The 14,627-nt window shown below is 54.3% G+C and overlaps 1 protein-coding gene across 2 annotated transcripts; it reads left to right on the top strand.

Annotated features, from left to right (window-relative positions):
* Positions 1–559: 559 nt before the first annotated feature.
* Positions 560–13,678, top strand: P2RX6 (purinergic receptor P2X 6). Of its 2 annotated transcripts, none has more exons than XM_010368992.2 (12): positions 560–645; positions 1,326–1,476; positions 3,388–3,459; positions 8,276–8,351; positions 8,542–8,635; positions 8,718–8,798; positions 8,875–9,016; positions 9,109–9,218; positions 12,865–12,958; positions 13,072–13,137; positions 13,313–13,390; positions 13,480–13,678. In XM_010368992.2, the coding sequence occupies exons 1-12, from the start codon at positions 560–562 to the stop codon at positions 13,666–13,668; spliced, it is 1,239 nt and encodes a 412-aa protein (XP_010367294.1). In that variant the 3' UTR covers positions 13,669–13,678. The 2 variants fall into 2 exon arrangements, with proteins under 2 accessions (XP_010367294.1, XP_010367293.1); XM_010368991.2 differs by having other exon boundaries at positions 560–723.
* Positions 13,679–14,627: the final 949 nt, after the last annotated feature.

Here is a 14,627-nt window from a genome sequence, read left to right as displayed (position 1 = left end):
AAGGTGGCGGGGGACAGCTTTTCAGGAGGGCCTGGGGAACTTCGCAGAGCCAGGTCACCCTCTCACTCTGGGCCTCTTAGTTCTCTTGCATGCTCTGGCCTTTGCATACGCTGCTCCCTGCACCAGGAACCTCCATCCCCATCTTTTTCTGCTTGTCGAACTTCAGAAATCTGCAAGGGTCAGCTTAGAGGTTACTTCTTCCTGAAGCTTTCCTCAACACCCTCCCCACCCTGCTGCTGCTGCGCTCAGGCCGTCCTCTCACAGCACTGATAACAGCTGTCTCTCCCCATCCTCCCACCACCTCCACTCCCACCCCAGGAAGTGAGGCCAGAGGGCAGGGACAGAGCTGCTGCTGTTCTCTGTGTACCACCAGGGCCCAGCAAAGGGAATGTAGGGAGGGTGGGAGGTGCAGGGCAGCTGGGGTTAGGGACTGAGGGCTGGGTGTCGGAGGCTGGATCCTGCTTTAGTGGAAGTGTCCCTTTAACAGTGACTGGCCTGGCCTGGCTCGGGCCCTGCTTTGCCTCCTGTTCAGCTGTGACTGCAGCTACCATGCTGACTCATGTGCCCACAGCTAGCAAGAGCTGGCAGCATGGGCTCCCCAGGGGCTACGACAGGCTGGGGGCTTCTGGATTATAAGACAGAGAAGTATGTGATGACCAGGAACTGGCGGGTGGGCGCCCTGCAGAGGCTGCTGCAGCTTGGGATCGTGGTCTATGTGGTAGGGTAAGAGAGAAGAGCTTTTGGCCAGGCTGGAGGGGCAGGGGAAGAGGTGGGGGGTGGGGCTTGGTCCTGCTGGGTTGAAGTTGAGGGTTGGGCTGTTTAGGGGCTGGAGGGGAAGGGGGCAGATTGGGAGGGGGGCTGGGGGGAGGTAGGCGATACAAGACAGGAGAGCAAGAACAAGCTGCTTGTTTGTCCTGTGTGCCCACCTGCCTCCTTCCCAGTCCCTCCCCACGGCCCCACCCAGGGGGCACAAGACATCGTCCTTAACATCTGTGAGAGCTGGAGCAGTAGCCCCAGAGAGACCACCAGCTCTACCTCGGGTCAGGGGAGTCTAGAAGCTGGGAGCTGGGTCTAGTGAGGCTGGGGGTGGGTGCTGGCTGGGGAAGGTGATTGTCCGAGGGCACTGGCTCTCTGACGCATGGCTGGAGCTTCTGTCTCGTTCAGGGCGTCTGGAGTGGGAAGTGGGGCCAGAGAGGAGGTGGGGCCCTTGATGCTGGACTGGGAGCCTGTAGGGTGTGGGGAGAGAACTGAGCATGTAGGGCCCAGCTCTGCCCCTGTCACTACACGCTGTGGACACACCACACTGCCTAACTTCTCCTCCCCAGGTGGGCTCTCCTCGCCAAAAAAGGCTACCAGGACCGGGATCTTGACCCCCAGATTTCTGTCATCACCAAACTCAAAGGGGTTTCCGTGACTCAGATCGAGGAGCTTGGAAACCGGCTGTGGGATGTGGCCGACTTCGTGAAGCCACCTCAGGTGGGGGCCCTGGTGCTGCTGATGGGGATACAAGTCCTTTGCCCACTGACAGCTTGGACACCTGCCATGCAGCCAGTGTGTGCCAGAGAGAAGCATGTGATGCCAGAGGCAGCTGGGGGTTCTCAGGAAGGCCTTCACAGAGGAGTGGCGCCTGGACAGCGCTTTCAGGGATGTGTAGGAGGTTTCAGGGTGGAAAAAGGGGCTGGTCAAGAAGCCAGGCCAGGGCTGGGTGTGGTGGCTCACTCCTGTAATCCCAGTACTTTGGGAGGCTGAGGCGGGCAGATCTCGAGGTCAGAAGATAGAGACCATCCTGGCTAACACGGGGAAACCCTGTCTGTACTAAAAATACAAAAAATCAGCCGGGCGAGGTGGCGGGCGCTTGTAGTCCCAGCTACTCGGGGAGGCTGAGGCAGCAGAATGGCGTGAACCTGGGAGGCGGAGCTTGCAGTGAGCCGAGATTGCGCCACAGCACTCCAGCCTGGGAGACAAAGAGAGACTCTGTCCCCCGTCCCAAAAAAGAAGCCAGACCAGAGAAACTGCATTTCCAAAGACTGCCAACAGAAAAGAAGGGGGTGTCCGGGACTAATGGCTTGAGCTTGAGAGTGGTGTGGGATGCTGGGGCATGGAACTTCCTGTAGCCCTGCTCCCTGACCTGGGGCACTGTGGTCAGGTGCTGCTCCTCCCCTCTTCTCGGCTGTGTTTTCCTCCTCCATCCACCCAGCTCATCCCCAGCCTCAACTTCCACTTCTACTCTTCTGATGCCCAGGGTGTATGTAGTCCCAGTGAACACCTGCCCAGAGCACAGCTGTCTTCCAGGTGCACACCTACATGTCCAAAGATCAATTATTTCCCTCTCCTGGCATGGCCTCTGTGACATCCACTAGTCACGATGGCTGTGACATCCACTAGTGCCTCAGCCAGATCCGTGACTCAACCTGGACCCCTTCCTGTCCCTTCCAAGATTTTTCACCACTACCCTTGCCATGCCTGCATGAGACTGTGGCCTCCTAGAGGGCCCTTAGATGCCCCTCTCACCTCCTCCCTACTACTCGGTGCACACCACGCAGCAGCCAGGCTGAACTTTCACACCAGGCATCCTCAGAGCCTGCAGCCCCTGCTTCTACCCTCAGGAATTTTCCCAACCCTGCCTATGAGGGTGTCCACACATTCCTCCCAATCCTAATGGCTGCCACTCCCACCACCCTCTGCCCAGCCCTCACCTTCCCTTCCTGTGTGTACATTCCTCAAATTCACAGTGCTCTCACGAGCAGCACTGGAGGGTCAGCCTTTCTTTCCAATGTCCTGGGCCACCCATTGACCACAGGCAGAGCTTTCCCTCTTCTCCCCTGGCCCCTGCTGTGCCAGTGCTGCTGTGTGTGGGATGGGAGACTCACCTCTTCTCCATCCTGGGCAGGTGCCGGGCCCAGCTCTCCCCTGGATCTTCAGTACTAGAAGCAGCAGGCTGTTGGAATATTCTGGTTGAAGCCAGGCATGGTAGCTGGAGCCTGTAGTCCCAGCTACTTGGGAGGCTGAGGCAGGAGGATCTCCTGAGCCCAGGAGTTAGAGTTTGCAGTGAGCACTGATGATAACACTGCACTCCAGCCTGGGTGACTAAGTGAAACCCTGTCTCTAAATGCACACAGACACACGCACACACACAAATAAATTTTGGTTGAGCAAATGAGAAAGAAACTTGTCTCAAGAGATGGACATGGGCACGAGGCTTCCTGGTCTCAAAAATGGCCAGAACGCCTGCCAGCCTCCCATCTCTGCTTCAGTCTGCCTTATGGGGGGACAGGGTTAATGACTTGATGGGGCCAACATCCCTTCCCTCATAAACCAGGCTGCCGGCTTCCGGCCTTTCTGGTCAATGCGAGCCCATCCAGGCCAACCTTGAGATTTGCCTCCTAGGGAGAAAACGTGTTCTTCTTGGTGACCAACTTCCTTGTGACGCCAGCCCAAGTTCAGGGCAGATGCCCAGAGGTGAGTTTGTCCAGGATCCTCCCAGCAGGCCCCTCGTTCCTCCACCAGCCCCAGGTGGCCATCCGTGTTTCCCTTTCCCCTTCCCAGGTGGCGGAAGGCTCAGCATGTGCTTAATGTCCCCCAGGCACTGGGCTACATCTTTGTGTGAGTTATTTCTTTCAGTCTTCATATATCCCCTGTCTGGTAGGAAGTCCTGTGATCTGCATTTCAGAGGAGAAGACTGAGGCTCGGTGAGGTTGAGTCACTTTCTTAAGGCCTCCCAGCCTGTGGGTGACAGTACCCCGAGCTCTGGGCAGCAGCAGTTCCCATGAGGTGCCCAGACCCTCCTCATCCTGGTCCTGCCTCTGGGTACTCTCCAGGTTGTTATTGTGACAACCAGAGCTGGGCACATGCTCAGGGAGGCTCTAATAGCAAGAGCCAAGCTGGAATATCACCTCCCCTTCTCTGTGCTCAGCCTCTATTAATGTGTCCTGAAGCAGCTTTCATCTTTGTGAGCCAACACAGCACACTCTTACTCATGGTGAATTCAGGGTTGCTTATGATTTCTGGATAGTTTTGTTTTGTTTTGTTTTGTTTTGTTTTTGAGATGGAGTCTTGCTTTGTCACCCAGGCTGGAGTGAAGTGACGCGATCTCGGCTCACTGCAAGCTCCGCCTCCCAGGTTCACACCATTTTCCTGCCTCAGCCTCCCGAGTAGCTGGTACTACAGGTGCCCGCTACCACGCCCAGATAATTTTTTTTTTGTATTTTTAGTGGAAACGGGGTTTCACCGTGTTAGCCAGGATGGTCTCGATCTCCTGACCCCATGATCCGCCTGCCTCGGCCTCCCAAAGTGCTGGGATTACAGGCGTGAGCCCTGATTTCTGGATAGTTTTTACATCAACCATGGTCAAGCCAGAGTCCCCCACCTTGTTCTTCTTCGTTTCTGATCCAGAAATACTGATTCTCCCCCTGACATTTCACCTTTACCCCTTGCCTGGAGATGTCCCTGGGATCCTGCATCTGTCACAGAGCATGCTCATTCTCTCCAGCTGTGAATTTTGTTTGAACTATTGAGACTCAGGACATAGTCCCAAAAGTTTACTTCCACAGTGACATCTTTCTTTAAACAAGTCCAACATTTACCTGCCTCCTGGGCTAGAGGGTCATTGTGCAGACACCTGTTCCCTGAGCCCTGGTGGTTAGTCCTAGCACAGTTGCTGGAGACATCCCATGTCTGTAGTTGGAAATATGCACAAAGGATTGCTTACTCTTTTTTTTTTTTTTGAGATGGAGTCTCACTCTTGTCCCCCAGGCTGGAGTTCAATGGCCCGATCTTGGCTCACTGCAACCTCCGCCTCTCGGGTTCAAGCAGTTCTCCTGCTCAGCCTCCTGAGTAGCTGGGATTACAGGTGCCCACCTCCACGCCCAGCTAATTTATGTATTTTAAGTACAGACAGGGTTTTGCCTTGTTGGCCAGGCTGGTCTTGAACTCCTGGCCTCAGGTGATCTGCCCGCCTCAGCCTCCCAAAGTGCTGGGATTACAGGCGTGAGCCTGCCGAGACCAGCTTGGTTGGGGAGACCCTAACCCAGCGGCGCTAGAGAAATTAAAGACACACATACAGAAATACAGAGGTGTGGAGTGGGAAATCAGGGGTATCACAGCCTTCAGAGCTGAGAGCCTTAAACAGATTTACCTACATATTTATTGACAGCAAGCCAGTGATAAGCATTGTTTCTGTAGATTATAGATTAACTAAAAGTATTCCTAATGGGAAACAAAAGGATGGACCAAAATAAAGGGATGGGCTCTGGCGAGTTATCTGCAGCAGGAGCATGTCCTTAAGGCACAGATGGCTCATGCTATTCTTTGTGGTTTAAGAATGCTTTTAAGCGGTTTCCCCCCTGGGTGGACCAGGTGTTCCTTGCCCTCATTCTGGTAAACGCACAACCTTCCAGCGTGGGCGTCATGGCCATCACGAACATGTCACAGTGCTGCAGAGATTTTGTTTATGGCCAGTTTTGGGCCACTTTATGACCAGATTTTGGGGGCCTATTCCCAACATGAGCCACTGCGCCCAGCAGGATGTGCTTACCCTTAGTGAACCCACACAATGTCCTTCCCTTTCTTAATGCTCCGGTGTCTATTTAATATTCAGTTTGTAGACTGTTCTGAAATTTGGCTGGATCCGTGGGTCTGTTTTTCAGAATCTGTGCAATTCCTCTTTGTCTGCAAGCACACTTCTGGCTCTTTCCATGAAACATCAGGGCTGGGTTGTAATTATCAGATCTGACAACCTGGCTTTCCCAGAAGACCAGAGTTCTGCCAGCTCCTCTCGGGATCCTGGCCCCTGATCCTTCCCGTACATGCACCGTGCTCCTTTAGTGTCACCTCCCTCAGCAGACACCGCTGAGCCTCCCCTCTGGGCCAGGGGGCTAGCTATGCTGAATTCACAAAACTCCATCTCCCATACCTCAAGGACCACCTGCGTGGACAGCCCAGCCAAGGTGGCAGGTCCTATGATGGGACAGAGGCTGTAGGTGGGGGACCCAGGGCTGCAGTTGAGCAGAATCTTTTTTTTTTTTTTTTTTTTTTTTGAGATGGAGTCTCACTCTGTCACCCAGGCTGGAGTGCAGAGGCATGATCTCGGCTCACTGCAACCTCTACCTCCTGGGTTCAAGCGATTCTCCTGCCTCAGTCTCCCAAGTAGGTGGGACTACAGGCACAAGCCGCCACACTCAGATAATTTTTGTATTTTTAATAGAGACAGGGTTTCGCCATGTTGGCCAGGCTCGAACTCCTGACCTCAGATAATCTACCCACCTCGGCTTCCCAAAGTGTTGGGATTACAGGCATGAGCCACCGTGTCCAGCTGAGCAGAATCTTAAAAAAGGGTGAGGAGAAGCTGGTGAGCAGGTGGATTTGGCTGGAGTAGGTGTCCACCAGAGGGTGCTTGGTGGGCAAAGGCGCTGAGCTGTGTGAGGTGAGGTGCCTTTAGGGCTACCTGCCAGTGAGTGGAGCTGAATTGAATATTTGAACTGGGGTGGGAAGAAGGTAGTTCAGGATTTCAGGGGCCCCTGTAAGCCCCACTATGAAGCCAAACTGTTTTTGTTTGTTTTCTTTTTTTCTTTTTTTTTTTTTGAGACAGGGTCTTGCTCTGTCACCCAGGCTAGAATACAGTGGTGTGATCACAGCTCACTGCCTCCTTGACATCTTGGGCTCAAGCAATTTTTTTGCCCCAGCCTTCTGAGTTGCTGGGACTATATAGGTGGGAGTGTTATACTCAGCTAATTGTTAAACTTTTTTTTTTTCCTGTAGCGATGAGGTCTTGCTTTGTTGCCCAGGCAGGTCTCGAACTCCTGGGCTCAGGCAATCCGCCCGCCTTGGACTCTCAAAGTGCTAGGATTACAGGCATGAGCCACCGTGTCTGACAGGAGCTAAACCTGATGAGAGGAGCAGAAGAGAGCCACACATGGGCTCAGAGGCAGGGTGCTCAATCTCCTGCACATTGTGGGATGCACCACTTGGGCTGCTGGGGGTAGGTGGATGAGGGTAGGGGGAGACATGGGGGCCCCATTGGTGGTCACTGTGGGGTCTAATTGGAGGAGACGGTAGCCCAGCTGGAGTGGAGAGGAGAGGCAGACACAGGACATAGGTAGGGACAAAGAAGCACAGCATGTGGCTCTGCTCTGCCCTCCACCCATTCATGACGGCCCTGTCTTTCAGAAATTCTCACTGCCTCATTCTGGCTTCTCAGAGGCCCTCAGCCTTCCTTGAGCCCCTGGTATTGCTGTTCCTCCTGCTGCCACTGAGCTGAGTGCCCTGGGCAGCAGTGTCCATCCTCAGCTGGGGCAGAACCGTGCCTGGGAGAGTGCCTGGTGCTCAAGGGTGCCTTCCTCTCTTGGGTCTGGGACCCCAGAAAGCTCGCCTGTCCTCCCCTTCTGCCAGAGCCCCATAGTCCTATGCCTCTGTGCAGGCATTAATGTCCCCAGGTTACAGAAGAGAGAGCAGAAAGGAGTAGCCTGTGGCCCCTCAGCAAGGGTGTGGGGTCCTGCTTCAATACCCAAGCCCTTGACTCTAGGGCCCTGATCTTTGTCAGTTGTGCCCCCATTCCGGGCATCAAAAACTTACCCTCCCAAGGTATATTCACCTTCCCTGATCTGTCATCCAGATTGGACCAGAGGAGCTAGACCTGGAAGGATCACTTCCGTGTCCACCACGGACAGAACTGTCAGGAGGGAAGGGCAGGGTGCGTTGTCTCACACCTTTAATCACAGCACCCTGGGAGGCTGAGACAGAAGGATTGCTTGAGGCCAGGAGTTTAAAACCAGCCTGGTCAACATAGCAAAACTACATGTCTACAAAAAAAAAAAAAAAATTAAAAAATCAGCCAGTCACAGTGGTGTGTGTTTGTAGTCCCAGCTGCTGGAAAAACTGAGGTGAGAGGATTGCTTAAGCCCAGGAGGGCAAGGCTATAGTGAGCCACGATCGTACCACTGCACTCCAGCCTGGGCAACAGAGTGAGACCACATCACTAAAAATAAATTTTTTTAAAAAGGAGGAAAGGGGTCTCCCTTTGTTTTTGAAATACAGCGTTGTACCCTCATCTGGCCAGGGCGTTGCTCTGCTCCCTCCTCTGACCACCTCCTTTTATTTGCACCCTCTAGCTTTCCTGTGTGGGCCCAGACTCAGGGTACTCTGGTGGGGGGGTGTTGAGGAGGTTTAAGGTGGGAAGGGGGCCTGTCCTTCCCACCTTGAACCTCCCTGCCTTTGAGACTGGGCTGTGGAGGGGAGACATCCCCTGTGCCATCGGTGACTGCTTTCTTGCCCACCTCAGCACCCCTCTGTCCCACTGGCTAACTGCTGGGTCGACGAGGACTGCCCAGAAGGGGAGAGAGGCACGCACAGCCACGGTAACTGTGGGCTCTGTCTTCCAGTGTCCCCAGCAGGGTGGGGGCTGGGCTTGGATCCTGGGTGGCTCCTGAGTGCAGGCCCCATTCGCCTCTGTCCCTGCATCTCTCTTTCTGCCAACAACCCCTTGGCTGACGCCTTCCCCAGCCCTGTGGAGATTTGAAGGTCTGGAGTTCATCTTTTGTTTTCTAGGCGTGAAAACAGGCCAATGTGTGGTGTTCAATGGGACCCACAGGACCTGTGAGATCTGGAGTTGGTGCCCAGTGGAGAGTGGCGTTGTGCCCTCGTAAGTGTCCCCACAATCCCCCACCCCCACCAGCGCAGGGCCCCAGGCCTGGCAGAGGCTGTCATCTCCCTTCCACCTGCAGGAGGCCCCTGCTGGCCCAGGCCCAGAACTTCACACTGTTCATCAAAAACACGGTCACCTTCAGCAAGTTCAACTTCTCTAAGTAAGCAGAATGGGTCCCATCTGCCCCAAGACCCTCCTTGTCTCCTACCTTGTCTGACCTCCCCCACCCCTCCCAGGTCCAATGCCTTGGAGACCTGGGACCCCACCTATTTTAAGTACTGCCGCTATGAACCACAACTCAGCCCCTACTGTCCCGTGTTCCGCATTGGGGACCTCGTGGCCGAGGCTGGAGGGAACTTCGAGGACCTGGCGTTGCTGGTGGGTCCTGAGTTGGGGGCAAGGTTCCTGGAGGGCTCTGGGAGAGGGTCCCGGGCCCACCCACCAGTGGAACAGCTGTGTGCTATGTGCAGGGTGGCTCTGTGGGCATCAGGGTTCACTGGGATTGTGACCTGGACACTGGGGACTCCGGCTGCCGGACTCACTACTCCTTCCAGCTGCAGGAGAGGAGCTACAACTTCAGGTGCGGCCCCACTGCTCCCAGTGCCCAACTGCTGTGCCCATCGCCCTCTCCCTGTGGCAATCAGGACAGACCACACCCAGGCCCAGCCCTCTGGATATTCCACTGGTGTGCGAGGGGCTCCCAGGAGCACGAGAGAGCTGTTCTCAACCCCACATCCTCCAGCACAGGCTCCATCCTGCTCCCCCAAGTCCTGAGCCCTCCACCCCATTTGTCCCGGGCCCCTGCCCAGCTCAGGCTCCTCACTGTCAACCCTTTCTCCACCCCACCCTGCCTCTAGTATCTCCCCTCCACAGCAATGGGGTGTTTGCTTTTTACTTTCCCCTTCTTCCTTTCAGCTTTTTTTTTTTTTTTTTTAAGACAGAATCTCATTCTGTCACCCAGGCTGGAGTGCAGTGGCCCGATCTTGGCTCACTGTAACCTCCGCTTCCCGGGTTCAACCGATTATCCTCCCTCAGCCTCCGAGTAGCTGGAATTACAGGCGCCCACCACCACTCCTAGCTAATTTTTATACTTTGGTAGAGATGGGTTTTCACGATGTTGGCCAGGCTGGTCTCAAACCCCTGACCTCAGGTGATCCACCCACCTTAGCCTCCCAAAGGGCTAGGATTACAGATGTAAACCACCGTGCCTGGCCTCCCTTCAGCTTTTACCTAAACATTTTTTTTAAAAACTCTAGACAAACTTAAGATTAGTACCATGAACACCCATATACCTTCATCTGGGCTTACCAGTTTTTATGTTACCATCTGGCCACATTTTCTTTCTCCCTGTCTGGAGTGAACTGGATATGTTTAGATTTCAAACGGAACTGTTTGAAAGTAGGTGGCAGACATCCGGACACTTACCTTTTTCAACATTGTCCTGAGAACAGGGACCTTCCCTATGTAGCCACTGTCTTATTGTTGCACTCAAGAAATTGACTTTTGGGTGCAGTGGCTCATGCCTGTAATCCCAACACTTTGGGAGGCTGAGGTGGGAGGATCACCTGAGCCCAGGAGTTTGAGACCAACCTGGGCAATATAGGGGGACCCCCCATGTCTACAAAAAATACTTCTAAAATTAGCTGGGCCTGATGGCAGATGCCTATGGTCCCAGCTACTCAGGAGGTTGAGGTGGGAGGATCATTTGAGCCCAGAAGACTGAGGCTGCAGTGAGCCATGATCATGCCACTGCATTCCAGTCTGATGACAGAGTCAGATGCCATGAAAGAAAGAAAGAAAAGAAAGAAAGAAAGACATTTAGCAAGAGTAAATCTTTTTTACTTTTTAAAAAACAATATAGAAACGGGGGTCTCACTATGTTGACCAGGCTGGTCTTGAACTCCTGGCCTCAACTGATCAGTTTCCCACCTCAGCCTTCCAAAGTATTGAGATTACAGGTGTGACCCACCTTCCTGGCTGGCAGAATAAATCTAATACTTAATGCTCCCCAGCTGTGCCAACAGTGATCCTAAACTTTTGTACTTTCCAATCTATGATGCACTCAAGAATTTTTTTTTTTTTTTTGAGATGGAGTCTCACTCTTGTCACCCAGGCTGGAGTGCAATGGCATGATCTTGGCTCACTGCAACCTCTGCCTCCCAGGTTCAAGCAATTCTCTTGCCTCACCCTCCCAAGTAGCTGGGATTACAGGCATCCACCACCATGCCCGGCTAATTTTTGTATTTTTGTAGAGATAGGGTTTCACCATGTTGGTCTCGAACTCCTGACCTCAGGTGATCCACCCGCCTCAGCCTCCCAAAATGCTGGGATTATAGGTGTGAGCCACTGCACCTGGCCTTTTTTTTTTTTTTTTTTTTTTTTTTTTTTTGAGACAGAGTCTCACTCTATTGCCAGGCTGCAGTGCAGTGGTGCAATCTCGGCTCACTGCAACCTCCACCTCCCAGATTCAAGCAATTCTCCTGCCTCAGCCTCCCGAGTAGCTGGGACTACAGGTGTGTGCCACCATTCCCCGCTGATTTTTGTATTTTTAGTAGAGACGGGGTTTCTCCATGTTGGCCAGGATGGTCTCGATCTCTTGACCTCATGTTCCACCTGCCTTGGCCTCCCAAAGTGCTGGGATTACAGGCGTGAGCCACCACGCCTGGCCTTTATTTATTTATTTATTTTTAATTTTTAAATTTTTTTTCTTTTCTTTTTTTTTTTTTTTTGAGACGGAGTCTCGCTCTGTCGCCCAGGCTGGAGTGCAGTGGCCGGATCTCAGCTCACTGCAAGCTCCGCCTCCCGGGTTTACGCCATTCTCCTGCCTCAGCCTCCCGAGTAGCTGGGACTACAGGCGCCCGCCACCTCGCCCGGCTAGTTTTTTGTATTTTTTAGTAGAGACGGGGTTTCACCGTGTTAGCCAGGATGGTCTTGATCTCCTGACCTCGTGATCCGCCCGTCTCGGCCTCCCAAAGTGCTGGGATTACAGGCTTGAGCCACCGCGCCCGGCCTTAATTTTTTTTTTTTTTTTTTGAGACAGAGTTTTCACTTTCTTGGCGTCCAGGCTAGAGTGCAATGGCATGATCTTGGCTCACTGCAACCTCTGCCTCCCAGGTTCCAGTCTCAGTCTCCGGAGTAGCTGGGATTACAGGTGTGTGCCACAATGCCTGGCTAATTTTTGTATTTTTAGTAGAGATGGGGTTTTGCCATGTTGGTCAGGCTGGTCTCGAACTTCTGACCTCAGGTGATCCACACACTTCGGCCTCCCAAAGTGCTGGGATTACAGGCATGAGCCACCATGCCTGGCCTTTTTTTTTTTTTAGTTGAAATTTTGCTCTTGTTGGTGTCAGGCTGGAGTGCAGTGGTCTGATCTCGGCTCACTGCAATCTTTGCCTCCTGGGTTCAAGCAATTCTCTTGCCTCAGCATCCCAAGTAGCTGTGATTACAGGTGCATGCCACCACACCCAGCTAATTTTTGTGTTTTTAGTAGATATGGGGTTTCACCGTGTTGGTCAGGCTAGTCTCGAACTCCTGACCTCAAGTGACCCACCTGTCTCAGCCTCCCAAAGTGCTGGGATTACAGGCATGAGCCACCATGCCTGGCCTCAAGGTTCTTAAATTGCATTTATTATCATGTCTTTAAGTCTTCTAAGCAGATTTATTGGATCCTTCTGCCACTGAGTGTCACCTCGTCATGCAAGTGGGCACACCACGGCCACCAGGCCTGGGGATGATGCCCCTCAACACAGCTCACTGCATCCCGTCTGGTCTGGCTTCCCCAACCTCCTGAGCCCTTCGAAACCATGCGGGGCTGGCTCCCACCCACATCCTGTTCCCCCCACCTCTGTGCTGGCGAACCATCTGTGTGCATGTTCCTCTAGGCCCAGTCTCATGTCCCCTCCAGGAAGCCTACCCCAGTTCCCAGGGAAGAGTGAGTTCCCATCTCTGGAATCCCTCAGCCCTGAGCCTGCTCCTTCACATCCCCGCTGCTGGGTCTGTTTAGGGACTCCTCTGTCTGCTATCCCCTCAGCAGGCAGGGAACTTCTGAGGGACAGGTCTTGGTTTGCTTTTTCTGTTTTCTCACCAATGACACAGGGCTGAGACCCAGGACTCAGGCTTGGGCTCTGGTTTACAGTCAATGGATAAGTTGGACAGAGCCCTGGCAGGGCCAGCCCCACCTGTGGGTGGGCAAAGCAGGCCACCAGAGCCCTCTTTCCTGCCCGCAGGACAGCCACTTACTGGTGGGAGCAACCGGGTGTGGAGGCCCGCACCCTGCTCAAACTCTACGGAATCCGCTTCGACATCCTCGTCACCGGGCAGGTAGGCACAGGTAGGGGTCAGGCCAGGGATGGGAGGCGGCAAAGCAGACAGGGCTGGAGGAGGCATGAGGCCGACAGTCGTGGGCTGAGAGGTTCAGCTCAGATCTCTCTCAGGCAGGGAAGTTCGGGCTCATCCCCATGGCCGTCACACTGGGCACCGGGGCAGCTTGGCTGGGCGTGGTGAGTGCAAGCACTGTGGGCACCTGCACGCTGCGGTGAGTGCCGCTGACCAGGGTGTGTCCAACGCATGCTGGAGGCTCCGGTGCCTGCACATTGAATCTCGGGGTGCAGGCTGGGGAAGTGGCAGGAGAGCAGGCTCGGGGGCTGGAACATGGGTTGGCCCTGCCTCTTCCAGGTCACCTTTATCTGTGACCTGCTGCTGCTGTATGTGGATAGAGAAGCTCATTTCTACTGGAGGACAAAGTATGAGGAGGTGAGCTGAGGTGCTCTGCTTGGACTCTGGGTTCTGCCACACTTAGAAAGAAGTTGGCTGGATCCCTGACCTGCTGTCCTCGTCTGCAGGCAAAGGCCCCGAAGGCAACCGCCAATTCTGTGTGGAGTGAGCTGGCCCTTGCATCCCAAGCCCGACTGGCCAAGTGCCTTAGGCAGATCTCAGCACCTGCACCCATGGCCACTGCTGCTGAGAGTCAGACACAGACACCAGGATGGCCCTGTCCAAGTTCTGACACCCACTTGCCAGCCCATTCCTGAAGCCCGTAGCCATTCCCTGCTGGTTGAGAGTTGGGGGCTGGGGAGGGTGGGGCCCTGCCTGGGGATCTCAAGGATGAGGCCCCAGCATGGAGGATTGGGGGTAGAATTCTACCCTTGAACCCCAGCAGACAGTCCCTCCCCTGACTCCTGCCTTAGCAGGATGCTTCCTCGGGGAACCACAGAAGTCAGCCACAGAAGTCATACTTAGGAAGCTGTCTGAGCGCAGCTGCTCGAGGGAGGCCCTGACTCTAATCCCAGGCTGGGTGGAGTGGCTGGAAGGAATGGTTCCAAACAACAACACCGAGATCTCCCTCAGGCTGGCTGGGTTTTGCAGCTGGAATTCTCCTCTTGGTCCCAGGGCGGGGCAGGGAATTCTAATTGTCCACCCCAGGGAGGCAAGGGGCTGCTTTCCATTGTGGATACCTGGTGATCAGGGCATGCTGTGGAAGGCCAGGGGTGGGGCTGAGGCTGGGCTGACGTCTGGAATCATCTGCCACCTGCAGCCTCAGTAAAATGCCTGGGGTCCCTGCTGCCTCTCAATCCCCAGAGCCATGTCCATCGGGAGCTGGGCTCTGAAGGGCTAGGGTGGGAGAGTGTGGCCCCTGAGGCCTGGGTATCCAAGGAGGGGCACATGCACCTGATTCTCCTTGGGGCCCAGAGAAAGCTGATGTCTTGGCTGGAGAAAGTCGTGGAGTAAAGCCAGCAAAGCCACCCTCTTCCTGTGTAATCCTTACAGGCAAGACTGGAAAGTTGGGGGGCATCTATGGTAGACATGGCACAGCCATGGGGAGCCAGTGGGGCAGTGCAGGGTGGACTTGGGGACCCTACCCCCGAAGACTGAGGCCCTGCAGCTACCAGGTAGGCTAAAAAGTAACTGGAATAGGCCTGGACACTTGTGCACCCATGTCAGAGCCTGAGGGCCACACTCTTTCACCTCACAGCCCTTGAAGAGTGCACAA

The sequence above is a fragment of the Rhinopithecus roxellana genome, chromosome 13 (assembly GCF_007565055.1).
Source record: "Rhinopithecus roxellana isolate Shanxi Qingling chromosome 13, ASM756505v1, whole genome shotgun sequence".
Classification (NCBI taxonomy): domain Eukaryota; kingdom Metazoa; phylum Chordata; class Mammalia; order Primates; family Cercopithecidae; genus Rhinopithecus; species Rhinopithecus roxellana.
The sequence above is the reverse complement of the archived record's forward strand: the minus strand, read 5'-3'. Positions and strand labels throughout refer to the sequence as shown.

Excerpts from the sequence above, each read along its gene's own strand:
- P2RX6 (XM_010368991.2), top strand. The coding sequence starts at position 560 with ATGTGCCCACAGCTAGCAAGAGCTGGCAGCATGGGCTCCCCAGGGGCT. Across the intron at positions 724-1,325 it reads ATCGTGGTCTATGTGGTAGG|GTGGGCTCTCCTCGCCAAAA; the intron begins GTAAGAGAGAAG and ends TCTCCTCCCCAG. Across the intron at positions 1,477-3,387 it reads ACTTCGTGAAGCCACCTCAG|GGAGAAAACGTGTTCTTCTT; the intron begins GTGGGGGCCCTG and ends TTTGCCTCCTAG.